At 36.2% G+C, this 27,281-nt stretch overlaps 2 protein-coding genes across 2 annotated transcripts; both read left to right on the top strand.

Moving 5' to 3' along the window:
- Positions 1–719: 719 nt before the first annotated feature.
- On the top strand, positions 720–1,903 carry LOC127811206 (uncharacterized). Its single transcript, XM_052350914.1, has 2 exons — positions 720–1,217; positions 1,505–1,903. Exons 1-2 carry the CDS (start codon positions 720–722, stop codon positions 1,901–1,903), a joined length of 897 nt encoding a protein of 298 aa, XP_052206874.1.
- Positions 1,904–7,595: 5,692 nt separating this feature from the next.
- On the top strand, positions 7,596–26,209 carry LOC127812025 (uncharacterized). The gene is made up of 6 exons (XM_052352283.1): positions 7,596–7,760; positions 21,528–21,622; positions 22,570–22,831; positions 22,997–23,193; positions 25,226–25,413; positions 25,759–26,209. Exons 2-6 carry the CDS (start codon positions 21,528–21,530, stop codon positions 26,043–26,045), a joined length of 1,029 nt encoding a protein of 342 aa, XP_052208243.1. The 5' UTR covers positions 7,596–7,760; the 3' UTR covers positions 26,046–26,209.
- The last annotated feature ends 1,072 nt before the right edge of the window (positions 26,210–27,281 follow it).

The raw sequence follows: 27,281 nt of genomic DNA, 5'->3' as shown, positions 1-27,281 counted from the left end.
GGCTGCGCAGCAGCCATGGATGCCTTGCGTGGTGGCCACCCCCGAGTGGGGTCACTTGGGGGAGGCAGAAGGCCCTACCCCCACTCGGGGGTCAGGCCATACGCGACCCCCCTTTGGGCCGCACCACACGGCACCGTGGAAGGGGGCCATCCCCTCTTATCGGCCACACCCCCGAGCTTTATGGTCCCAGAGAAAATGGGTACCAAATTTGTCCTATATGAGCTTTTTATATGCATATTTAAAAAGACAAAATTCAAAAATGAAACAACTAAGTTTGGAGAAATATCTCAAAAGAAGTCAATCAAGGAAGATCTTACAAAGTCACTTAATGCATCAAAAGAAATGGCCTTCTTCCATCAAAATAAACTATACTTCCTTAATTCCTAAATTGAATCATGCTCCCGATGTGAGGGACTTCAAGCCAATTGCATGTTGCAATGTGATGTATAAAGTGATCTCCAGAATCCAGGCTTCTCGATTTGTGCCTATCCTCGGTCACATTATCGATTATGCTCAGTCCGCTTTTGTCGATGGTAGAAATATGATAGAAAACCTTCACTTGGCCCACGAGCTATTAAGGAATTATAGCAAAAAAACAGATATCCCTTCGCTGCCTAGTTAAAGTGGATTTAAAGAAAGCTTATGATTCGGTTAACTGGGACTTTCTTAGGGATGTGCTTCGCGGCTTGGCCTTTCCTTCTATTTTTGTCGACTGGATAATGGAGTGTGTTTCTACTGCTTCATATTCTATTAACGTGAATGGTAGCCTTCATGGCTTTTTCACAGACAAGAAGGGGTTGTGCCAATGGGACCCGTTTTCCCCATTCCTTTTCGTTCTTTGCATGGAATATTTTTCGAGGAGCCTTAGGATGGCGACAGAGGACTCGGATTTTAATTTCCACCCAAAGTGTGGGAGCTTGAAAATTGCTCACCTTATTTTTGTTGATGATCTCATGTTATTCTCCAGGGAGGACCCTATATCTATGTGCATTTTAATGGACACCTTAGGTGATTTTGGGTGCAAGTCTGGGCTTAAGGTGAATGCTTCCAAGTCTAATTTGTTCACTGCTGGCATCCCGGATCAAGATCTCCAAGCCATCTTGCAGATTGCGAATTCTCCTAAGGGTGTAATGCCATTCAGATATCTGGGGATACCTTTGGCAGTGCAGAAGTTAAGGGTGACCCACTGTGCCCCGTTGATTGATAAGCTACGCAGGGTACGTTAATGTGTGGACTAGTGCCTCCCTATCTTATGCAGGTAGAGCTGAGCTTATCGGGGCTGTTCTTCATAGTGTGACTGCTTTTGGCTTTCGATTTTGCCTATTACGGCTGTTGTTTTTGACCGAATTACCAAACTGTGCCGTTTATTTCCTTGGAGTTCGAATCACCACTTGGTTGCGTGGAAAGAGATTTGCCTTCCTAAGAGTGAAGGAGGTTTGGGGTTTAAAGACCTTAAGAGTTGGAACATAGCCCTCTTGGCTAAAACCCTTTGGAACATTCGTAGCAAAAAAGACTCGGCTCTAGATTAAATGGGGTCAGCCATCAGTATTTTGGTTCTGCTTCAATCTGGGACAGGGCATCCAAGAAAGAGGATCCCCCTCTAATCAAGAAGATGAGCGCAATTAGGGATAGTTTAATCCTCTCGGAGGGGTCCCGATTGGCCGCTATACAGAGATTATCCAGCTGGGTCAGTGGGGGCCAATTGAGTATTAAAGCCGTGTATGATTTCTTGCGCCTAAAGGGGAATAAAATATGCTGGGCTAAGGACGTCTGGTGTAAAGCAGTAACTCTGAAGCATGCTTTCATCACGTGGCTGTGTGCTAAATCCAAACTGTTAACAAGGGACAAACTGACGTTCTTAAATATTAACCGTGAATGCGGCCTATGTGGCATTGTTGAATAATTTGTTAACCACTTGTTTTTCCAATGCGCTTTTAGTGCAACAGTTTGGAAGCACATCAGACATTGGCTTGGTATTTCTCGCACTATGTCAACTGTTTTGAGTGGTCTGAAGTGGATTAGAAAGGAAGCGAGGGGTACGCCTTGGCATAACAAGATTAAGTGAACAGCATTTGCCAGCATCATTTATTATTTATGGGCAGCTAGAAATTGTGGGATTTTTTAAGGCTGTAAGCTGTTAGTTTGTAATGTTATTAATAGAATTAAACCACATATGTAAAGTGTCTTATTTACTTTGTATTCTCATGTTTTAATCAAACTTGACTTATGTGCTATGAGTCTGTAATTAGGCCTCTGTTTTGTCTTGCCTGGTATGCCCAGTACATATTGTACAGTTCTTTTTTTATCAATATATTTACTCATCATTTACCGATCAAAAAAAAAAAAAAAAATGCTAAGGTGTGCATCTACGGTAGAGTATGTTTGAGGTATACTCTTATCATAAACCTTTAACGGATTTTATTCAATAGCTATGCTAATTGGTTATATTAATTATGTGAACTCATAATAGAGTCATTAGCAAGTTTGATTAAAAACTGATTTCTCAAAGTTTTAGAATAAAATGATATTCAAATGATAACTGAGAGATCAGGTATTCTTCTGTATCCTCCCAAAATACAAAAAGTGAATACTTGCAAATATGACAACTTATTTATAATGTTCAGTATGTTAATTTTCCCCTAAAATTCATTTATGGTCATTCATTTTATGTTATATCATTTTCTCTGCCAATGTTTAAAATCATTGTTGCCTATTATCTAATTTATCCTTGCTTATATTTCATACTTATCAAAGTTACTAGTATTACTTTCTGTTTGTTTATCTACTTTACATTTTATTTGTTTATTTTCTTTGAATATGTTGTGTATTTACTTACATTTGTTTTAGGACTTAGGATATCTGATGAGTAATATTCATTACTCAATTCGAGTTTTCAAGATATAAGTGTTTATCTAATGATAGCTATAAACACTTACGAAATACTCAAATAAATTAGAAATTCAATTGGGTATATGCTAGGATTTGTAAATAAGACTAAGGTATAGTTACCTGATATTATAAAACTTTCGAGAAAATTATTTTAGGATAGCAGCAAATTATCTAACATTGATAAATTAATATCTGAATAATTTTTTCTAAATAAATTATATGAAAAGAAATAAACCAAGTTGGAAGATATAAATTGGAAATTAAAGTTTCTTCAATATTTTCAAATCTAGTCAAATCAAGTAATCAAAAAAAAAAAAAAAAAACTAATTTCAGGCTTTTTCTACTCGAGTGACACTGCTCGAATACTTTGATCAATACGCGAGAATAATTAAAAATAAATCAATTGTTATTTCATGCAAATAATCACAAATTTAAATATCAAAAATATATCAGTCGATTGAATACAACGACAATAAAAGAAAATCCAAAGCTCCCTCCAACCACCACTCGAGTGAAAATTTCATCACTCAATAACTTCCAAAGACATCTAAAATAAATTTCTGCCAGTAACAAATTACTTGAATCTACTCTGACTTTCGGTCAATATCTCAAACTTAGATTTCAAGGGAAGAGTATATTCACAATTTTGTTCTAATTTGTTTGTTCCTTCCTGATCAAAAGAGAATGATCAGAGGCAGGATCGCAACGGTAGGGCGAGGGCTCCGATGACAGGTCTGTCCGAGAGAGCAACGGCATCTGCAAGCATTCCGACACTCGAGTGAGTAAAAAAATAAAGAAATGCAGTGTATCAGTAGATCAGAACATATTTTGTCTTTAAAAGAAGCTGGATAATATTGGAGGAGGAGATGTCCTATTACATGCATGCGCCGTGCATCTGCAAGTGATGAGACTGAGTATCCGGCACTGGTGGAGATTCCCAAGTAACAGCATGGTGGCGGCAGGAGCCTCATTAATGTGGATGAGATCCACCATTAATGAGGATGAAATCTAAAGTGGTTGCCCAGATACTTAATAAGGGTTGCAATGATGTTGCGGCAGATTAGCGTAAAACCAAGAGATAGGCCAAGAGAAAGGGTCAAGAGATTGGCTGAAATTAGGCCCGGATGGTGGGCCAATATTGGGCCAGACGTAGAGATAGGAAATGGGCAGGCCAGGCTGAATTTGGCTCACGAAAGAGATGGGCCGAGCCAAGAAAATAGAAATTGGGGCCAACACGGCCTTGTGGCCCTTAATAAATGGGCCAAAGTGGGTCAGCTCGGGCCGTAGGCCTGGCTATCTGGGCCGGCCCATGAGCAATTTTTTTATAATTTTTTTAAACATAATTTTTTAAATATTTTTTTTTCTAAAATGTAACTAATATTTTTTAAAATATGTTTATAAATAAACAATTATTTATAATTTTTGTGTTTGTAAAATTATGTTTACTGTAAACATAAATTTACAAACATAATGTTTACGGTAAACATTATGTTTACATACATATTTATTTTTACAAACATTACAGTAACATAATTTTACAAACATAATTATGTTTATAAACATTATAGTAAACATTACAATAAAATTATATTTACAGTAAATATAATTTTTAAATATTTTTTTATTTTTTGGTGAGTCGAGCCGGGCCATTTTATCGGGCTAGTTGGTGGGTCGGGCCACGGGCCACATATGGCTGGCCCGACACGGCTCGTCTGCTACAGTAACAGGCCGGGCTATGAGGTGAGCCACTCGACTCATTTCCCATCTCTAACCGGACGGTCCATTTTTCATATCTTATTGTGAAATCCACCTATATAAAGTCTATTTTTTTCCATATCTTATTGTAAAATCCACCTATATAAAGTCTATTTGTGCTTAAATGAAATCTGGACATATTTAACTAAGAAATCAGAAAAATATATTCCTGTTTTCTTCTTGTAAAATTATTGAGTTTGAACACATGGGCAGAGCTACGTACAGCTAAGGGTAAACAATTGTCCACCCTTCAATTTTAAAAAATCATTATTGTGTATCTGTAATTTATTTATTTTTAAAATTTTTCTTTTAGTATCGAGTCACTGTAATTGCCCATCCATCAATTTTAAAAATTATATACTATATGTATGTAATTTATTTTCTTTTATTTTTTTTTGAGTTTAGAGAGCCACCCACCTCACCCAACCCAATCTTTATTTTTTCTCTTTCTTTCTTTCTCTTTCTCTACTCGGACAGTCAATTTGTCAAAAGTCGAATGCCCCCATTTTTATCGATCGTTAGTGTTTCCTCCACCTCACCCACTCGTCTTCTTTCTCTCTATCTCTCTCTCCACCATTTCTCTTCCACTGAAGCAAGAACCAAGAACCCATCCGACCGTAAATCGACGTCTAATCTTTGATCCAATCATTTTTTCACTATCAAAGTGGCCCCGATCTACAAGAAGGTAAGTATTTTCATTATAGATTTATGATATATATGTACATACGCAGGTGTTGGGTTTGATCGAAAATTTAATCTTAGATCTACGAAGTTTTGGCGGTTGGATTTTGTTAGTTTTTGGGTATGTATGAGGATAAGGGTGTCAGGAGGTTGCCTCTAATCGTCGGAAACCACCGGCCACAGTGGTCGGCGACGACTGCTAGTGCATTTACGCCTTAGGTTTGGTCGAAAGTTTAATCTTAAATCTACGAAGTTTCGTCCATTGGATTTTGTTGATTTTTGAATATGTTGATTGATAGGAATAAGAGTGTCGGGTGGTTGCCTTTAATCGCCAGAAACCACCGACCATGATGGCCCCCGACGACTGCCAGTGTGTTTACGCGTTGAGTTTTCCCAAAAATTTAATCTTAAATGTACAAAGTTTTGACATTGGGTCAATGGGTTCGTTTAATCTCCTCACTTCTCTCTCTTTGATTCATCTGTTTTCACTAGAAAAACTCAGCATATAGAAAAAGAAAAAAGCGGGCACAAAAACACACCTAAATTGCTTGGTGCATTGATCTAGCTAGGGCATGTTTTAGTTTGAAAATATGATCTGATAATTTACTTGCTTTTTGATTGCAGGCGGAAACAGACGTGGAAGGCCATTTGTCTGTCATAAAGAGGTACTGTTGCTTGAATGCAAATTAAAGAAGAGGAAGCAAATTAAATCATTTAAATATAGGACCTATATATATATATTGATGCATTAATCTCAGTTTACATCTAGACTTGCTTATGCGCTGTTGTAATTTGTATTTGACTGAACTCGTAAAACACAGGTCTGAATTATTTTTTGGCTGTCAATCAAAGTTAGGGTTGATTGATCTGTTCAAAGTCTGTGTTGGAATGGATTAGTTTAATTTGTTTTCTGGGTATATATATAAATATATTAAGATGCGAGTAAATTTTATGATCCTTTAATTAATACCGTAAACAGGATTCTTTGTCGAAATCATTGACGGTCATTGTAATAATTTATTAATATATATTTTTTAATATTTTAATTTTTTTATATTATTTAAATTTTTGCCCACTCTATCTAAAATTTCTAGCTCCGCCACTGCTCGAAGCCCAGATACTTGTCCATTTCATTGCTTTAACTCCAAGGTTGTTAAAATCGTAAGAAATTTTTGACATATAAAATCGTAAAATCGAGTGCAATTCAACTTCAAAATCGTAAAATTATATCCGTAAAATCGAAAGTTTAACAACCACGTTCAACTCTGGATTCTAGGAATAGTGTAGCCTTGTAAAACAAAGCTGCAATTCATTAGATACCAAAGATAGGATAGATATGATCTATTGAGTAGCTTAATCCCATGTTTTTAAATTTGAAAATATGCATTAATTGTGCCTATGAATAATAACATAGGCACGGTCTTGAATTAACGCAAATCAATCTTTTGTTATTTGCTAAAATTATTTCTTGAATGTTTGAAATGTCATGCTTAAGAAAATGTTGAAGAAGCCTTTGGCTTGCTTGGTTCTTCAATGTTTTTTGTTTTTATTTTTTATTTTGTTTGGTTAAATTTAAATTTAATTTTACTTAATTATCATTTGATTAATTTTGTTTTTTTGGGTAATAAGTTATCATTTGATTAATTTAGTTTACCTTAATTAAAGTTTAAGCGACAGAGTTAGTAATAGAAGGGGGGTTTAAGTGCAATTTACCTTTTTCTTAATTTTCTTAGTTTTGTTTTGATGAATCTTTTGTAAAAACAAAAAATTTAATGTGTTTAGCCCTAATCTGATCAAAATCCTTTTAATTGAATTAATTTATCTTAACTTATTTAGGGAAGAAAAAAAAAAGAATTAAACCTTTGTGGGGATTAAATGGATTAAACCTATGTGCAGAATTTATCTTTTCCCAGCCTCTTCTTCAAGTTAGGATCTGTAGGTGCCCAGCCCAATTAATTTGAAACATCAGTTTAACTTGTTCATGTCAACTTGGGACCAAATTATAGAGTCCCCCCAAAAAACTGGACACCAAATTAATTTGAAATATAAATATACTATAATCGATACTTTTTATTTTATTTAGTCTGATCGTAAATTAAAATTAAATTATTTTTATAATGAAAAATAAATTCTTTAAAGATAGTGAAACGTTTCTCTTTCTAAGAGTTGAGCGGGTTGGACTCGAAAGTATTTCCGGGTCGAATCTGGGAAACCATGGGCATTGGGCAAGACTAAAGAAGGCTCGGCCCAATAGAAGAAGCCAGAGCATGCGTTAACCGTCGTGAGATAAATCATTCCAGTCCGGTCGACCTTTCATTTGGTGGAAATCATCTTCTCTGTTTCCATCTCTCTCTCTCTCTCTCACCACGCATTCGAAGAGAACAAAGGTTACTGAGACTGAGAGCCAAAATCATCCATCTTCACCTTCTCTCATCGTAAGTCTCTCTCTCTCTCTCTCTCTCTCTCTCTGTACGTATAGACTTCTTCTATGTGTTTGCTGGATTCCTTCTCTGATCTATGCATCCGATTGGGCTTTGTAATTTGGTTCTTCTTCGACGTTGTTTCTTATTCCAGTTTTTATGATCTATCTGCGTTTTGACCTGTCCGTTCCGTGTTTTCGGCTTTCACTTCAACTTTTTCAGCTGTTATATGTTCAGATCCGTAATTGAGTTCTCTGTGACCTTCCTGTTGTTTTTCTAAGTTATGATCAGTACGTGATTTGGAGAAGAATACTGGGGGTGTTTTATATCTGAATTATTGTGTGTTTTAATTGTGTGATTTGTTTTGTCATTCGTATCTTTCCCCCTCCTAGGGAATTGATCCGCCCTGGCATGAGATTTTCCTTGTTTTAGATTGTTTGTGAGTGAGGTTGATTTTTTGTTTTAAGATTTCAATCTAATTTTATACTTAGTCAGCCGAAGGATTCATTTCTTAGTGAAATAATTTTTCAAATTGATGTCGCCAAGTTGTGCAATGTTGATCTTTTGGGTGCCCATCCCACTTTTTTCCAGTTCGACAACTTCTTTATCAGTGAGCTTTATTTAGTTCAGGGAGAAAGAATGAAGCTGGGACTGTGTACTATGAACATTTCTAAAGTAATCAAAAGTAGATTAATACAAAATTCTGAAATGTTGATGTGGGTTGGAGTATTGTCTTTTAGATTATATCAAATTGCACTACTGCTGGTATAATTAACAAATGCAATAAGGAGCTTTGGTATGCAAGATAAAATCAATGAATTTTTATTGGAACTCCTGTACTGCGTCTTATTATGCAGTAGTATTTCTACCATAGGAATACTGTTTTTGGGTAAAATAATTTCTTGAATTCCGTAATTTATAGCTGTGGAAGAGAATGCATCTTTAATTTAATTAATTTGTCCGTATTGAGAAAATAGTAGTTACAACAAACTTCTTTTTTCTTCTCCACGAATCCTAGATATAAGCATAGGGTTAATGTCAAACAAACAAGTCAAGTCATGGATTTTACAGTTTAGAAATTCATAGGATGCACATGAAAGGCCCATTATGGCTAACCTATTAAATATCTTATCTTTTGAGAAAACTGATACTTACCCCCCTACCAATAGAATTTGATGAGTTTCTTTTATGGTGATGTTATTAAATAGAAACCTTATTTGGAATGTTTTAACAATAGTGATAGGGTAATTTTCGATTCTGTCACTTTTAGAAGTAAATAGACATGTTCTCAAAATTGCAACTTACTTAGGTGGTTTTTAAACTATTGTTAAGCCTCAGGATTCAAGAACTGAACCAATATGTTGGGTTTGGTTTTATTGAATCATAGGTTGATTATGGATTCCAAAGTAATGAATCAGACTAGTTTAATTGGTTTAGGATCCCCATTCATTAATTGACTACCTCATTATGGAACTGGAGAGCTGATTGAGACTACGAGTTACAATGCACTTGTTGAGAGAGAGTTTAGGTAGAATAGAAATCCTCTCTTGTTTATTCCATGCGTATGAAACCCTATATATACAAGGAGTATGCTAATAAACCTCCTAAAAACTAGGAATGGATAACAACCTAATAAGTAGGAACAATAATCTTCTATAATTTATAGATTTATACAAAATATTAAAACTTAAACTTGATTTATCCTCTTAGGCTTCATGCTTCCTTATCTTCTTATCATTAATCGCCACTCCTTATCTTCTAGCTGATAAGCTCCTTTAACCGTAACACTCCCTCTCAAGATTGAGAATGGATATCATCCATTCCAAGCTTGCTAGTTAACTTTTGATACACAGTTGTAGGCAACCCTTTAGTGAGAATATCTACAAGTTGTTCACAAGATGATATATATGGAGTACATATTAGACCACTATCCAATTTTTCCTTAATGAAGTGTCGGTCCACCTCAGCATGCTTGGTTTTATCATGTTGTACCAGATTGTGACCAATACTGATTGCTGATTTGTTGTCACTTTATAGTCTCATAGGTTCCACCAAAGTGATCTTCAAATCATTTAACAAAATTTTCAACCAAAGTAACTCACATACCCCTAACGCCATGGATCTAAACTTTGCCTCTGCGCTTGACTGGGCCACCACACTTTGTTTTTTGCTTCTCCAAGTTACAAGATTATCTCCTAAAAAGGTACAATAGCCGGATGTAGATCTCCTATACTGATGCATAATCTGCATCAGTATAGGCTTTGAGTATCATACTCCGTCATCTTTTGAACATAATGCCTTTCCCTGGTGTCCCTTTCAAGTAATGGAGTATTCTAAAAACTACTCTAAGGTGAGTTTCTTTCGGACTATGCATGAATTGACTGATCCCCCCACTGCATATGCAATTTCTGACTGAGTGTGAGCTAGATAAATTAGTTTCCCCACTAGCCTTTGGTAGGATTCTTTATCCACCTCTTTATCTTCTGGAACCTCCCCCAATTTGTGGTTGAATTCAATCGGAGTAGTAGCAGCCTTACAACCTAGCAGCCCGGTTTCTGTTAGCAAGTCCAGAATATGCTTTTGTTGAGAAATAAGATGTCATCTTTTGAGTGTGCAACTTCTATGCCCAAGAAGTATTTCAACCTCCCCAAGTCTTTAATTTCAAACTCTTTAATTAGGCATTCCTTTAATCTACTCATACATTTTTCATCATTTCCAGTCACAACAATATCATCCACATATACTAATAGGACTGTTACTCCCCCTATGGTCGAGTGATGGATGAAGAGGGTATGGTCTCCTTGACTTTGTTTATACCCTAAGGTAAGCATCACATGGGTAAACCAACCAAACCAGGCCCTAGGAGACTATTTAAGGCCATACAATGTTTTTTTCAATCTGCACACTACTTGCCCGCGAGTATCTGTACTATAGCCTGGTGGTAAGTCCATATAAACTTCCTCCTCTAGGTCTCCATGTAAGAAGGCATTTTTCACATCATATTGCATTAATGGCCAGCCTAGGTTAGCAGCTAGAGATAGGAGAACTCTCATTGTATTTAGCTTTGCAACTAGGGCAAAGGTGTCTAGATAGTCAATGCCTTACACTTGGGTGTATCTCTTTGCTACTAGTCTTGGCTTATATCGGTTTAGGGTCCCATCGGATTTGTATTTGATTGTATTCACCCACTTGCATCCTACCGGTTGTTTTCCTTTGGGTAATTGAACTAGCTCCCAAGTGTTGTTTTTCTCAAGGGTTGCCATCTCAACTTCCATGGCATTCCTCCAATTCTCATCCCATATTGCTTTGGAAAAATGGTGAGGAATTGGAATGGTATGTAGGCTAGTTAGGAAGGTTTTGTGTTGGGTAGACAGTTTGGAGTAGGATAGGACTAGGTGTAAAGGATGCTGAGTGCAGGTCCTAGTGCCTTTTCTGAGGGCTATAGGCCATTCTAGATCACTGGGGGAAAAGGTAGGATCACTTCGAGGTGTATGATGTTCAGTTATAGATGCAGTGGAGTCAATAGAAGTGATAGAATTGCTACCTGATGGTGTCACAAGAGAGCTGCTGGTGTCAGTGTTGGTAACAGGTGCAGGGGAGGAATTAGATTCTTGGATCTGCACCGGGCTAGCAGCCAGCTTCTACCGCCTTGAGTAGACCTGCAGAGGAGGAGTACTTTGTGAGGTTTCCTCTAGAGCCTTGTCTGGTGCATCCTTTGTAGTAGCCGGACCTGGTGAGGAGGCAGTTTGAGGTGAAGGATCTAGATTAGGTAGAGATATGACTGGATTTCCCTCAGCAGCTTTTTGACTGTCATGAGAGTAATCAAAATAGGGAGAGTTTTCCACAAAAGTAATATCAGCTGAGACAAAGAATCTTTTGGAAGGAGGGTGGTAACACTTATAGCCCTTTTGACTAGAGGAATATCCAATAAAAATGCATTTCAGAGCGCGGGTATCTAATTTGCCTCTATTAGGGTTGTGAACATGCACAAAGGATACATACCCAAATATTTTTGGTTTCCAATAGCTAGATATATGTAAATCAGGAAAATAGTTGCTTAAGAGTTGAAGAGGGCTATAGGATCCAAGAGTTTGAGATGACAGTCTATTAATAAGGGTAGTGGCTGTTAGAACAACCTCTTCCCAATAATTTTTTAGAACATTATGGTGAAAAAGTAGTGCCCTAGTCATAGCTAATAGATGCCCATTTTTCCGCTCAGCCACCCCATTTTGTTGGGGTGTATATGGACAAGATGATTCATGAATAATTCCTTTTTGTTGGAAAAATTGTGCGAGGGATTGATTGAAAAAATCTTTGGCATTATCAGTCCTTAGCCTTTTGATTGGCACTCCAAATTGAGTACTAATCATGTTATAGAAGTTAGGAAAAATAGTGCTTACTTCATATTTGTTTTTCATAAGAAACAACCACATTACCCTAGTGCAATCATCCACAAAATGATGAACCACTGTGCCCCAGAAAGATTGGGAACAGTTGCAAGGTCCCAAACATCACTATGAATAAGAGAGAATGGACTAGAGGTTTGTTTATTGGATGAAGGGTAAGACACCCTTTTATGTTTAGCAAATTCACAAATAGGACAATGAAAGTCTTGAATATCACAACTCCTAAACAAAGTTGGAAACATAACTCTAAGAGTAAAAAAACGAAGGGTGACCAAGACGATGGTGATGTAACCAGATTTGGTCCTTATTAGATTGCACCAAACAAGACACAAGATTCACCTTGTCCTTGTTTTCCTCCCTATTTGATCCATCAAAGTAGTATAGGCCAGCCCTAGCTTTAGCAAGCCCAATCCTCTTCTTCAACCCTTGTCCCTGAATTTCACAAGAAGTAGAAGAAAAATTAACACTGCAATTGTTGTCTAGGGTAAGCTTTTGAATGGAGATGAGGTTGGTGAAGAGTTTAGGGACATGGAGAACATCCTTGAGAGTTAGATGGTTATTAAGGATAATATTTCCTTGGCCAGCAACAGTGGTCAAGAAGCCATCTGCTAGGGTTATCTTTTTAGAGCTTGAACAAGGGCTATAGGTAATGAAACAATGGGATAAAGGGGTTATGTGATTTGTTGCCTCGGAATCAAGAATCCAAGAATTAGATTGGGTTATTCCCGAAGCATGAGGGGTAAGAGAATGAGAGAACATACCTGTAAGTGCAAGAGAACATGTACCTTTTTCTTTCTTGTCAAGAGAGTCTAGAAAGTTTCTTAGCTTTTCAATTTCTACCTGGTTGAAATCCAAGCCATCTGCCTGCTCCTTATGTTCCCCTTGCTTGTGCTCTGCCTGCTGGTGACTGCTGGCCATATAGGCTTGATTTTGAACCCCAAGCTGTCCTCCTTTAGATGGTTTTCCATGTTAACTTCTAGCATCTTTCTATAGTATGCCTTGGTTTCTTGCAAAAGGTACACTATAGAGAGTCTCGAGAATTTCTATCGTTGGAAGTTTTATCTCCAGCAGCCTTCCTTTCCTCCTTAGGGCCCTGGTTAGGACCTCCCAATGCTATTAATGCTGACTTTTCTATAGGAGCAGTGTCTAGCATTACTCCTCTTCTCCCTTCTTCAGCTCGGATTAGAGAGATTACCTCATTTAGGGAAGGTATATCCTCTTTGCCAAGTATTTGAACCCTGACTGCATCAAACTCCATATTAAGACCTGCCAAGAAGTCATAGGTTCTCTTCTTTTCCACAAATCTTTTATGTAAGGCTGCATCTTCACTGCATTTCATCTTTAGGCATTGATAATGATCTAATTCTTGCCATAGAGTTTGCAGCACATTAGAGTACTCAGTAACAGATCTTTCCCCTTGTTTGGTTGCTATAATCTTAGTTCGGACCTCATATATCTGTGTTGCATCCTTCACTTTAGAATAGTTGAGGTTGACAACCTCCTAAATATCCTTTGCGGTTGTTAAAAACATCACCGTATCACTTATTTCGGGCACCATCAAATTCCAAAGCCAAGACATAACTAGAGAGTCCTCCTCCTCATCTCATGCAGCAAACATGGGATCTCCTTCTTTAGGGCCGGTCCCTAAGAGATGACTTATCTTACCTTTACCTTTGAGAAATGTCTGGATAAGTTGGGACCACTTTAGGTAGTTTTTCCCTTTCAACCGGTAGGCCGTCTGGAGATTTTGTAGTTCTCCCCCATTACTTGAGTTGCTAGATCCAGTGAATGGAGCTTCTGAAGGGCTGTTTGTTTCAATTGCCTCTGATGTAGGATTGGTGTTGGAGACAGTAGACATCTTAGGAAGATCTTGGACTTACTTATCGGGTGATGGACCAAACGAATGAAGGGAAAAACAGATGAAAGAAACAACTCTATCGGGTGAAGAAGAAAGCCACAACTGACTTTGATCACTTCAAGAAATGGAACAAGAAAACAGGTCGGAATGGCACTAAGCAGGGGAAAAAACGGCAATGAAGGCCTAAACAAAATTCCCTAGAAAACAGGCTCTAATACCATGTTGAGAGAGAGTTTAGGTAGAATAGAAATCCTCTCTTGTTTATTCCATGCGTATGAAACCCTATATATACAAGGAGTATGCTAATAAACCTCCTAAAAACTAGGAATGGATAACAGCCTAATAAGTAGGAACAATAATCTTCTATAGTTTTCAGATTTATACAAAATATTAAAACTTAAACTTGATTTATCCTCTTAGGCTTCATGCTTCCTTATCTTCTTATCATTAATCACCACTCCTTATCTTCTAGCTGATAAGCTCCTTTAACCGTAACAGCACTTTGTTATACCTAATCATTGTTAAAAATGCAGTTTGATTTCTATATTTTTTCCTTGTTTGCCAATTTGCAGTTTTCCTTACAGTTTTTGTGGACTAGCACTAGCAGTGAACCCACTCAATGCATAGGAATTTGAAAATAGTTAACAAATAAAAACATGGATTTATAATATTAAAGTGGAAATATTCATAAATATCGGTATAAATTTTTGAGTTTGGTTGTTTGACTAATGAAGTTTGAATTGAGCAAAATTATTTTTTAAATTTTAAAACCAAGTTAACAATGAAACTAAACAACTTGTACCAAATTACATAGCTCGATAAATTTCTTTTAACATTGAAAATAAAACGTAGATTTACAAAATTAAGTAAACTATTCTTATTCTTTATGGTGATTGTTCACTTTGGCATAAAAGCATGCACAGGCATGGACACACAATTTTGTCCTCAAAAGAGTCTTTGTGGGTAAGGGAAATGATCTCTTGCTTATAAGTCACAACTCACCATTAACACGCACTGTTCATGTTGAGGAGGGAATCAAGGGAAAATCCTACATCGACAGGGCAAAACTGTGTGGTTGCACTCATGTGCCTTCTATTCTAAAGTGGACAATATTTCATGTGGGATGTTGCCAAACTTCGACCACATCAGATGACATCATGTATAAAAATCATATTCTAGATCCCTTGTATGTAATGCTCTCAATTGGGGGGGGGGGGGGGGGGGGGGGGGGGGGGGGGAGGGGGGGGGCTTGTGTTGGGAGGGATAATCCCACACCTGTGAGTCAAAGGAGAGTTGTCCCTTGTAAGTAGAACACTTCCCTTTCCCGTGAGAACCTTTTTTGGGACAAAGTTGTGTATGCCCATGCACCTTTAAGCCAAAGCAAACAATGACTAATGGGGGCTGCAACCATCAACTCACCTTTGATGAGGACTTGTGTTGGACAGGGCAATCCCACATTGGTAAGAGCCAAGGGAGAATTGTGGCTTATAAACAAGGGATCATTCATTTTTCCTGGAGGGTCCTTTTCAAGACAAAATCATATTGCCATGCTTGTGCATGCCCCTAAGCCAACTTGGACAATACCCACCTCTTACACAACACAACCAAACTCTGACCACATCAATTTCCTCTTAGAAGTGGATTAAAACCTTATTATCCTTGTAGCAGCAATATCCCCCAACTTTTATGTTGCATGAAAAATATTTATTGCAAAACTTTTGTTAGTACAAATTAACCTAACTCAAAAAGTTCTTTTTTTACTATAGAGAGTACCTTTTAATTTTGAATTCTTTTTATGCTCTTTGATCACATTTCGCAAAAATGCTTATCTTAAATTGAGTATGATTCTATAAGTTTATTTTTGTTTTAATAAATATTTGTATTAATGAATTAAATTATGTTATACTCAATATGCCAAAAAATTCATGCATGTTTTAAGTTCAAGAAGGCTATTTTTTAAACAAATTTGTATATTGATAAATTAAATTATGTTATGCTCAATATGTTGCAAAACTCATGCATGTTTTAAGTCTAAGGTGGATCCGTCTTACTAAATGCTTTTGTATACTTAACATACTTGAATTTGTGATAAATTACAGATGTATGTATTTGAGTAACTTAAATGTACCAAATTTTGTTGTGGTCAATCTATCTCTAACTCGGCCCAGGTGGAGTGGGTACACCCCTAGTCAAATATGATTCTTTTAGGGGGGTTTCAAAAGAGAGTTATGCATGTTAATTTGACCTAGTAAATATTTGAAACAAAGAGAGTTCTGTGTTTTGCAGTTTTTTTTTTTTTTTTTTTGTCTTTCAATTGAATTGTTTAAGAACAGTTATTTTACATTTTAGTTTGGACAACAGGGTATTTGTTTGTCCATTTATGAACCATGAGGGTTAATGAAATTTTTTGGGGAAATGTAATTTTGACACTAGCTAGGGAGCAAATGTATTTTTTTTTTTTTAGGTAGAAAGCATTTCCCTTTGTTGAAGGGTGGAATAGTTTTGAGCTCAAAGACTTTCCAAGTTGAAGGCCCAGACTCACAATAACCATGGTCAGGGCTCGTAGTAGACCACAGAATCCACGGCATGAGACTATCATTTCAATTGATCTGCCATTGCTGCACTGCACCTCTTCTTTTCTGCTCCATCTCTTTTCCCCTACACATTGCTAAGAACGAGATGTTCCAAATAGACTGTTCTTGATTTCTGCTTCATCTTTTTTTGCCTCATCGTCAAACTGTAAGCTAATCTGTACCAATCCCTATCCTTGATCATTTTCCAGATTTTCTTCTTTTTACAACTTCATGCAAATAAAAATCCTATCATTGGATAATCCCTTTTGTTAGTAGTAGTTTTAAACTGCTTAACTTTGAGTGTACTTTAGTATGTAGTAGTTGATTTCATGTCAATTAACCTAATCAATGGTCAATTATCAATATGTTTAATTAGTTTATAACCAAAAATTTTGGTTAGATGCAATTTTTCTCTGTTATCTTTAAATCTTAGATGTACTATGAGCTTTCCTAGTGGTAATTTACTATTTGTATCCCTCTTTTTGCTTATACTTTTCTTGCTATATGCAATCAATGCATGGGAGCATATAACCTGTAGTTTGATGTAGTAATTAAAATTCATTCCTGTTGCTCATAAATTTTGTTTTAATTCTTTTGAACTTCAAATTATACCTCTCATTTTTTAGAGGATATTTAATGGCAATCTAATGCTTGTTTGATCAGTCATCAAGCTAGAATTCGTGAAGCCAACCTCACATGGTGGGATAAAGGCTTAATATGTTGTCTTGATCATTTATCAGAAAAATGGATGCCAACCACTTAAGTTAAAGATGACAATTTTATTCATTCTTCTAGGGATCACTTATCCCATCTCGATTGAGGCAGGACAACACTAAATAGCAGATTTAGGAGGGAGATTAAGGCTCCCATAATGCTTCTGGCAGCTCATGGGATAGGTTTCTATGTACCGAACCCACTATAGTTAGTTAATAAAATTAAAAATGTATGCTCAATGTAAATATATCATCAGGGCAGGTAGAACTGATGACAGTAATGCACAGTCTGCTCAATGTGAATATATCATTACTCATTAGGGCACATAGAACAAACGAGAGTAATGCACACTCTACTCAATCTAATTATATCAAGACATTGGGGAACATAGAAGATATAATTAACACCACAGTCAGCAGACTCAGCACAGAGAACTAATGTAATGGACAGTGGACTTGGCACAGAGAACTCTTCTCCTCTTCTTCCCCTTGTCCTTCCACATCCTGCCAACTGACTTCGTCTCCGTGTCACCCTTTTTCTTCTCCCTCCTCTCTTCTCTCCTTTTGCAGCCCACTATCAGACTTCATCTCCATCTCTGCCTTGCTCTCTGATTTTCTCTCTGATTTTCTTCTGCTTCCAAGAATTGGTCTGAGGGTAACCCACGGAACCACTGCATCCATTTGATTCCTCAATAATTCATAGCCAAAGTTTGTTTTCTCTACAAATTTTCTCAAGTTTGAAGGTAACCTTTCTATCCTATTCTCCATTCAATTCCTTTTGATCCCTTTTTTATATCTCTGAGATTACTCTTTAGTGACAGGTGCCTGAACATGAGGAGCCTATAAAATCAGATCAGGTTCGTGATCAAATTTGGTGTGATGGGGTGGGTGGGGATCCTAATGGGGATGGGGATGGGAATGGGTTCTGGATTCTTTACCTGGTGGCATGGGGTGGTTTTTGGTGCATCCAGGATGAGGTGATTAAAATTTCCCATCACGCCCCATTGCCAGTTGCCACTCCTTTCATTCCCATTCAGCTCCTACTTTTCTTGGTATATGCAGTAAAAGTATGTTATTGTACTCAAAATTGAACATCTTAATTTGCAGTGGACATTTTGTTGTCTGTCCATTGAGAGGACCTAAGAACAGTGATTTTATTTATCCAGTTAGATTCCATAATGCAGGGTTAGTGTGTTCCGGTTCCATGGTGTTCACATGTTCAGCTTGGTCAAAGGTATTAACAGGGGCTTGGGGACTGGAGAGACCAGTGTAGAGGGTCCCACCACTAGTGGTCTATGGACAGTAAGATGTATGCAACTTTATAATACTTGGTTCCAGGCAGAAGTCACAATAGAGCAGCCTTATAAATACTTGGTTCCATATGGAGGTTGCAGTTGAGCAGCCTTCCCCTGCCCCAAGCTATCAATTTGAGAAATTGTCAAAGTTGTTTGGTAAGTCTAGGTGAGGATAGACAATGCACATTCTATTAGTCATCAGGGATTTTTCTGTAGGTAATAAAATAGGGACTATTTTTCCTTTTGAAAGGTTTGACATCAATGACTTAGGCCATTTATGTAATTAAATTATGATTTTTGAATTTTTATTTTTAAATTCTTGTGCATTCCTAAAAAATGATTTCACTGTTAGAATATGGCTTCATTGGTTATTTTGACATGGATACACTCGATAGTTAGATTCTAAGGCTCTCAGAAGTTAGTCCTTAGTAGGGGTGAGCATTATTAAAAACAAAAAAATGACCTTCCAAAACGAACTGACAAAGTTAGTTAATTTGGTTTGATTTTCCAGTTATTTGGTCTGGTTCTGTTTTTATTTTTTTCAAATTCCGGTTTTTTGGATATCAATTCGGCTTTCAGGATTAATTTCGATCTTTAACCGAATCAACCAAAATAACCAAATGTCATTAATTTTACAAAAATACCCCTACCTTGTAGCATATTTACAACTAAGCCATGGGGTATAAATGCCCGTTCTACATTCAATTAGGATTTTATACTTTGAACAAAGAACACGATCTAACTTATTCACTGCTTTTATCATTTTGTTATTGCTGAGGTAATCAACTAATCATCTCCTACTCAGCTTTCATTTTGTTCAGTTTTTGTTGTTAAGGTTTAGTGATATTGTTCTTCACTTTTGCTTTTCAGTGAAGTTAGGGATTTTTGCTCCATTTTGTTTGATTGTCGTAAATCCATCAATCCCTGTGATTTGTGAAGCCCCTGTTGGTCATTATGTTCACTGTGAACCCACTTGTGCCATCAATTACATGCAAATCCCACTTTGCAGCCTCTCTTTTCTTCAATTTCCTCAGCTGGGATACCTTTGTTTTGCTCTTTAACATCCTAATTTCTGAAGGTTAAACTTCCCTTGCCTAGTTATATGTGTTCTAAGAGCACAAATTTTCCTTAATGAGAATGCTTTTGAATTTCTACTTGTTTTGAAATGAATTCAGTTTCTCGGGTTGGATTCGGTTAGTTCGGCCATTTCAACCAAAATGGTTAATTCAGGTTTAAGCTATTTCAGTTCGGTTGGTTTGGTTTGGTTTGTTTACACATAAAATCAGTTATTCAGTTCTGTTACCAATTTTCCCTAAAATTGACCAAATTAACTGAATGCTTACCCCTATACATGACATGTGTATAAACCATATATACACATTTGTGTGCAGTCTACTTTCCTCTCTATTTCTGTTCCATATATAACCCATATAACTGGCTGACCTTTTCTTTTATAGATTTTTTTTTTTTTTTTGTTATTTGCTTAGGATATCTTCTGAGAACATTGAATGCTGATTAGTGATTAATGTTTGTTGACCCATATATACTGATTGTTATATTGTTGTTTCTCTCTTTGTAGGGTTTGTGAAAGAAAGTTACTGCAAACCAATTGCTTGTTGTTTTTACTGATCCACAAAATAAGAGAAAAAAAAATAGGGGTTGTTTAGTTGTCGAAAATGATTTTCATTTTTCTATCTCTAATTTTCTGTAAATCTCTAGTTTTCATTTCTAAAGAAAATTTAGAGAACAGGTTCAAATGTTAAAAGTACAGAAACTAATTTCCAATCTAGAAAATTAAACATATGTTAAAAAAAAGAGAGATGTTTTAATTTTTTTTATGTAACTTGTGTTAGAGAATGAGATGAAATGATATTTGTGAAAAAAAATTGGAAAACCATGTTTTGCAAATCTCCAAATTAACAAGGAAACTCATTTTAGTAGTTTTTTAGTTCAATTTTTTAAAATCACGTTTTCCATTTGAATTTTTTTTGTATTTGAACAAATTTTCTAATTTTCCTTTTTCTGTGGAGTAATGTTCAGGAAAACTGACAGTTTTCCACAACTGAACAGCCCCATAGCTTTTCTTCCTACAAAATGCATGATTCTGTATTGTTTTGGTTTTGGAAACAATTATTTTCATAAAGTGGTCTTGGTTTCTCATCTGCCTTGGAGGTGTTTGATATTAGAATTTGGGTTTTTTGGATCATTTCGGTCATTTTGGCTAGAACAGTTAAATTGGTATTTGAGTTGCAGAAATTCGGTTATCAGACCCAGTAATAACTGACTGAAAGAACTGATTGCTTACCCCTTGACTACTATGTATCCATATTCTCTTGTATCCTAACAGGGCTTTTGACAAGGATAAGGACATAAAGGAGTGTATTTCCTCCAGCTTAATTTTCAGTTCCCAAAATTTTTGTTTCCAACATAAACTTTCCTATGATCATAAGCATATAGTTTGCCATCATAATTTAATATGGTAACAATATCATTACCAAAATGCTTTTAAGTTACCCAGCAATTATGTGATGTTTAATGAAAGAAATTTATCATCAGTGCTTGGACAAATTATATCTGAATATTTTGCGTGCGTGGTGATAATTGTGATTCCTCTTGTGATTGTTGGATGTATACTGTTGTTTATTTTATCATTTTGGGTCCTGGTCTCAGTTCAAGGCTTGCTAACCCTGGCCAAAAGAGGAGTCACAATGACTTTTTTCTTGAAGCAATCTGACATTATACAAATCTCTTTGATTTCCTGAATCTTTTTTATTGCTTTGTTCTATTGAATAATCTCTGTGAAGAACTGTGGGAGAAGTAAATGTGATCTGGATAGTAGTGGTCAAGTCTAATGACGTGAAGCTAAACTTCTCTTTTTTAATATTTTATGCCACCGACCTTTTCTAATCTAGAGCTTCTTCTTGATCTTCCAATCAGATGATAGATCGTTATTGGATTGGTTTCTTTGTGGTCCTTTCACATCTTGTGGGAGTATTGGATGCCAGTGCTGGTGATGCTGATCCACTTTATAGGTAATCCTTTGATTTTTTTCGTTTTATATTTTGTTTCATGCAGTTGGATTTTGCTCCCTATGAATTGGAACATTCAACTAACTGGCTTCATGAATTGGAATGGCACAGAAAGTTAATCTTTTACTCCCCAGGTCCTATTTACTTGGTTAAATGACTATCAAAGTGAGAAGGGCACCTCCTGTACCTATTTGCACTTTTCCCTCTTGTTTTTGAAGCATTTTTCTCAAAATCATCCTAATTGCTCATATTAAAGTCCTATACTTCTGCTTGTTTAATGTTTTGAGAACCAATCATAGTCTGTTTGACCCACTCTAGACTAGGTCTAGTCATCCAAATAGTTGGGTAATTTGAGAATGCTAAAAATTGGAAGACCTGGTCAGCTGAAAGCATGAATGTTGAACATATCAAGATTTATATGGATATTTAAATTTGAAGAGTCAAAAAACTTTCTTTTCTTTGATTATTTTTTTGTTTCCCTCTATCCCAGTTAAAATTGATGAAATCTATTTGATTCCTTAGTTATTAGAGCAAGTACTAATTCAACCACTTTCTGACCTTGCCCATTAGAATTACAAATTTCATAATCCTAAAGTTAAGTTTTGGTTTTTCTTCTACTTTATATTCTTGTCTGCATTACTCTTGGTCCTATTTGCTTTGTTGATTTGATTGTCTGACACTACCCCTTTATATATTCAGTTTGTTGTACAAGTTCTTTGAGAAGTTCCTGTAAAGGTCTCTTCTTTCATTTCTTTGTTTAAATCTTGAGAGGATCTATTTGTCTTCTTGTTCTTGGTTCTATCCAAAAGAACAAGAAATTTTTGCACTCAATTTGTATGTTATATGAAACCCCTAATGGATTAAGGCTTGATATGCTATTGTTGTTGTATTTTTATGTTACATGAACAAGACATAATGTAATTATAGAATATTGTATTGGATGGATTTAGGGCTTGTGTAGAACAATGTGAGAGGACTGGATGTGCCAAGGAAAAATGCTTTCCCCACTGCAAATTCTCTTCTCATGCTACCTCTGCTGATCATGCTTGGTATATACAAGAACCTCTTTACATGAGGTGGAAACAATGGGATTGCCAAAGTGATTGCCGTTACTATTGTATGCTGGACAGAGAGAGAGAAAGGGCAGCTCTTGGTCATGGGCCAGTTAAATATCATGGTAAATGGCCCTTCATGCGTGTATATGGGATTCAGGTTTGTTAATTTTACAAGCTTTATACTTAGTTAACAACTTCTTTTTCCACTTGGAATGGATGATTGTTGTAATTCTTTGGTTTGTACTTTGTCCTTTTCCATTTTTATAAGCAAGATCTAGTTTGCACATTTTGATTAAACACTTTGTATCTTGCGATTGCTCAGGAGCCTGTTTCTGTTGCACTGTCAGCATTCAACCTTGGCATTCATTTCCATGGTTGGCTATCCTTTTTCATCCTTCTGTATTACAGACTACCTCTAAAATCAGATAAGAAGCCATACTATGATTATACCAGCTTGTGGCATATCTATGGCCTGTTTGCAATGAACTCGTGGTTCTGGAGTGCTGTTTTTCATACTCGGTAAGCTTTTCTCTCTCCAATCTGTCTGCCATCCTGGGTGATGTTTAATTTAAGCCTGTAAATGGGATGGATGGGGGGTAGGGATTGAAGGTTGTGGTATTGTCTCTAAGTCTTGTCACATCTGGAAAGAGATATGACTATGTAAGGCCTTGCACAAACAACTGATAAGTGTCAGAAGGTGTTGCTTGACAATCTCTGCAAACTTTGCCCTTGCTTATGTGAGGTCTCAATTGTTGGGTTAAGTTGAGATAAGATCTAATGGCCTTTGGAGATGCTTTTTGTTGCACACACATGTATGAAGAGCACAATTGAATTGTCCATGTCCTAGAATCCACCTGAAATAAATAACAAGGGACAAAGTTGAGGGACAGTCTGACGCAGATCTTGGACCTTGTTGCCAGTATCCTTCAGCCATGAATATGGTCTTCACTTTTTACCATGTGAGAATATGTATTGGTGCTGAAGTTATTGAAAGTCTCTTGCAAGGTAGCAGAATACATCTGGCAAGTAAACTTTTTTGTGGTGGCAATGTCACATTGACCCATGGGCATGTGGTGCCTAGCACTTCTTATTTATGATTGTGGACCCAAAGCAAGTTTCCTAATTTTAGTAAGTTGGCAAATACCTAATAGGAACAGTGTCCAATCCTTAAAAGTAGGATAAGAATGCCCTAAATGTCCAAGTTTTTCTAGAAATGAACATGATGAGGAGCGATATTGTTAAGTACACATGCCCATCATAGATGCAGTAGATTTTTCAGAGAATGTAAATTGTGAAGAGCAGATGTGCATAATTTAGACAGTAAAAGTAGCAAGAATAACATATTGACTTATATGATTGTTTCTCTACTTTATCTCCAGTATGATATTTATAAATCCTCTGGTAATTAGGATGAATGTTCAATACACATGCTAATAAAGTAATGTTTGGTAACTGAGTGTGATTTTGTGCTTATTAATGTTGAAAGTAGTAAGTGTTTGGTTAAGTTTTTATTGTTGTGTTGTAGATCTGTAAAATGACTAAAAATGACATTAGGATATTAAATAGTTATTTGGGAAAGTAACATAATTATGCAGAGAGAAAATAGATATAGAAGTAAATAGCCTGTTCATGATTGTGGGTCCCATTAAAACCTATAGTGCTTTTTAGAAAAAGCGAGGTGTTCCTTACTTTTGTTTAAAAGCAGCTTAAGCCGCTTTTTGGGAAGAAGCAACTGTACTTTAAAGCAAAGTTGTACTTTACTAAACGCCACTTTGTTAAGAATGTTGATAAAAAGTTGTTGTGCTTAAGGGTGTGTTTGGGACGATGGAAAATAATGAAATTAGCTGGAAACAGATTTTCCTTCGTTTGGGAGGCCAGTTAATAATGGAATGGAAAGAGAGTGGATGGAATCCTTTTCCATCGAAGCTCTCCTCCAAATGAGCATTTTTTTTGTCTCCAAATTGGAGGAGATTGGATTATTTCCATCCAATGCCTTTACTTTTCTTCATACTTTTTTTCATATCCTCTCTCCCAGACAAAGAGAAAAAATCTTCCATTCCATTGCCTTCATTTCCATTCCATACATTCATAATCCATTCTGTTACTAAATTTCTCCCAAACATAGCCTCAAAAGCACAACAATACCAATCAGGCTCTAAATCTTTGCCACTTCAATGTTTCTTTACTATGTTGTGTGTGTATATGCTTACTTAGATGCTTGCGAATGCTGATAAATGCAAGTATAATAATTCAATATTGGTTGTTGAAATATTTCAATATTTGGAATCCTAATTTGTATTTATATATATTGCTAGCATCACGTCCTTTAACGAGTTAAAAAAAAATAGTCCAAGAATGTCACAGAATTTTATAGATAATGCCCCTTTCCGGAAGAGGTGCTTATTCTTTCCTTGGCATTACCAAGTCTTAAAAATTTTTGTTTGTACATTTAATATAATTGAGTTGGTCTTGAAGCATGTCTTATTATGCATGTACAAAATCTGAAATTGTTGTTCAACATCTTAGTGTGGTCTGTCCTCCTGAAATGCAGAGATGTAGATGTGACAGAAAAGCTGGACTATTCGTCTGCTGTGGCTTTACTTGGCTACTCACTCATATTGGCTATTATAAGAAGTTTCAGCGTAAGGGATGAGGCTGCCAGAGTCATGGTTGCTGCTCCACTGGTTGCTTTTACAACCACGCATATATTGTACCTCAACAACTATAAACTGGACTACGGTATTATCACCAACTTCTATTTATCCATCCATTGCAGGATGTTATATTTCATTACTTGTTCATTACATGAGTCTCTACATCTTTCTTGTTTGTTTATCTTTCTTGTCCTTGATGTTGCGTTGGCGGTTGAGTGGCACTACATAATGCTACCCTGAATAATGGGCTAGAACAGGAAGAGATGGATGTATGTCATAGGGATGTGTGCGTGTTTTCCATTTTCCTTCTGAGAATTTGGTTGTGGAGTGGTCTCTTAAACTTTTAGCAGCTGAGAAGAAATGGGAGGGGTAGTTTCCTAAGGTATGCTCGAATTGGCTTGACAGTTGACACTTTGAAATGTTTTGACAGGGTGGAACATGAAAGTGTGTGTGGTGATGGCTGTTGCCCAGCTCCTCATTTGGGCGATCTGGGCTGGTGTTACTCGCCATCCTTCTAGATGGAAGTTGTGGGTCGTGGTCGTGGGAGGCGGCTTTGCTATGCTCCTAGAGATATACGATTTTCCCCCATACAAAGGTTTCGTGGATGCTCACGCTCTTTGGCATGCCACTACCATCCCCCTCACCTACCTCTGGTGGAGCTTCATCAAAGACGATGCTGAGTTCCGAACATCTAGCCTTCTCAAGAAGGCAAAGTAGCAAATTTTAGGAATTTGATGTTTAAACTTGTGCTTGTAATGTTCGGGAACACTCAGCACAAGGACAAAACTAGGAGTTATATTCTTTTCTTCCCTAGCCCTCTTCCTATGTTTATGTTATACTGTGAAATGAAATGAATGAGGACGCTTCATTTTAGTGAGAAAGGAGGACACTGGCTTTGCTGGAATATGATCTTCCGTTGAACCAACTAGAAAGTTGCAGCAGTGCGCTACTTCTTTTTAGTCTGCATATCCAATCCAGCCTTTGGAAAACTACATTGAGAGAGATAAAATCATCATTGTAGTGTCAAATAGTTTGACGTTTCAAGTTTGAATAGGGTTGATCCTTGATTGTTTGTGTAAGGTAAAGTGAAAGAACTGGTTTCTAGTCCAACTTATTTATGCCCAAAAGGATAAAAATTGTTGGTGTGTCTTTTCTCTTTTACCTAATAGGACAAACGAGTGTATTTATGGTGATATGAGATAAATTTTAAAGAGAGAGAGAGAGGAAAAATTAAAGAGGAAAACAGCTATCTAATAATAATTATCTAAATAATCATTTAAAGTATACTAAGGGCAACTTCTTGAAGTAAATGCATCCTCTATAAATATGAATAGGATTTTCCATAAAGAAAGGGGGGAGGAGAAAATCCTAAAGAAAAGGGGGGGGGGAGGGGAAAGAGGGAAGAACAAAGAGTAAAAGAAGAACTTATAGTATAAGTTATTATTATGTTTTAGTTATTTTTTTACGATTTATTCGTTATTTTATATATAATGACTTTTAAAAATTTATATTTTTGCAGCATCAAAGTTTATTTGATATCGATGCAAATTTATATGATTATCATGTCGATCATAGTATGTTTCATATACAAAACAAATGATGGAGTGATTAGAAATCTTGAAAAATAAAAAGTTATTCATCATCAACTTCCTTGCATTATGACATATATGTGAGTAAATATATGCAAATATTTGTACATATTAACAACTAGCTTACTAGATTGTTAAAACTTACACATTTGTTTATTTAGACTTTTCAAGTAATACTTTGCCTAACACAATATCTAAGTTGAAATATAATATATATATATATATATATTATTGAGAAAAATAATGTAAAATAGAGTAAAAAAAATAAAAACAAAACACAAGATATATGTGGCTCAATCATGATATATGATCCACGTTCAGTAAAAAAGCAAACAATTTTACTATAAAAAAAGTGAAACAAACA

Source organism: Diospyros lotus, chromosome 10, assembly GCF_014633365.1.
Source record: "Diospyros lotus cultivar Yz01 chromosome 10, ASM1463336v1, whole genome shotgun sequence".
NCBI lineage: Eukaryota > Viridiplantae > Streptophyta > Magnoliopsida > Ericales > Ebenaceae > Diospyros > Diospyros lotus.
This window is presented reverse-complemented; position numbering and strand designations above follow the sequence as displayed.

Excerpts from the sequence above, each read along its gene's own strand:
- LOC127811206 (XM_052350914.1), top strand. The coding sequence starts at position 720 with ATGGAGTGTGTTTCTACTGCTTCATATTCTATTAACGTGAATGGTAGC. Across the intron at positions 1,218-1,504 it reads TGATTGATAAGCTACGCAGG|CAAAAAAGACTCGGCTCTAG; the intron begins GTACGTTAATGT and ends GAACATTCGTAG.
- LOC127812025 (XM_052352283.1), top strand. The coding sequence starts at position 21,528 with ATGATAGATCGTTATTGGATTGGTTTCTTTGTGGTCCTTTCACATCTT. Across the intron at positions 21,623-22,569 it reads GATGCTGATCCACTTTATAG|GGCTTGTGTAGAACAATGTG; the intron begins GTAATCCTTTGA and ends GGATGGATTTAG. Across the intron at positions 25,414-25,758 it reads CAACTATAAACTGGACTACG|GGTGGAACATGAAAGTGTGT; the intron begins GTATTATCACCA and ends ATGTTTTGACAG.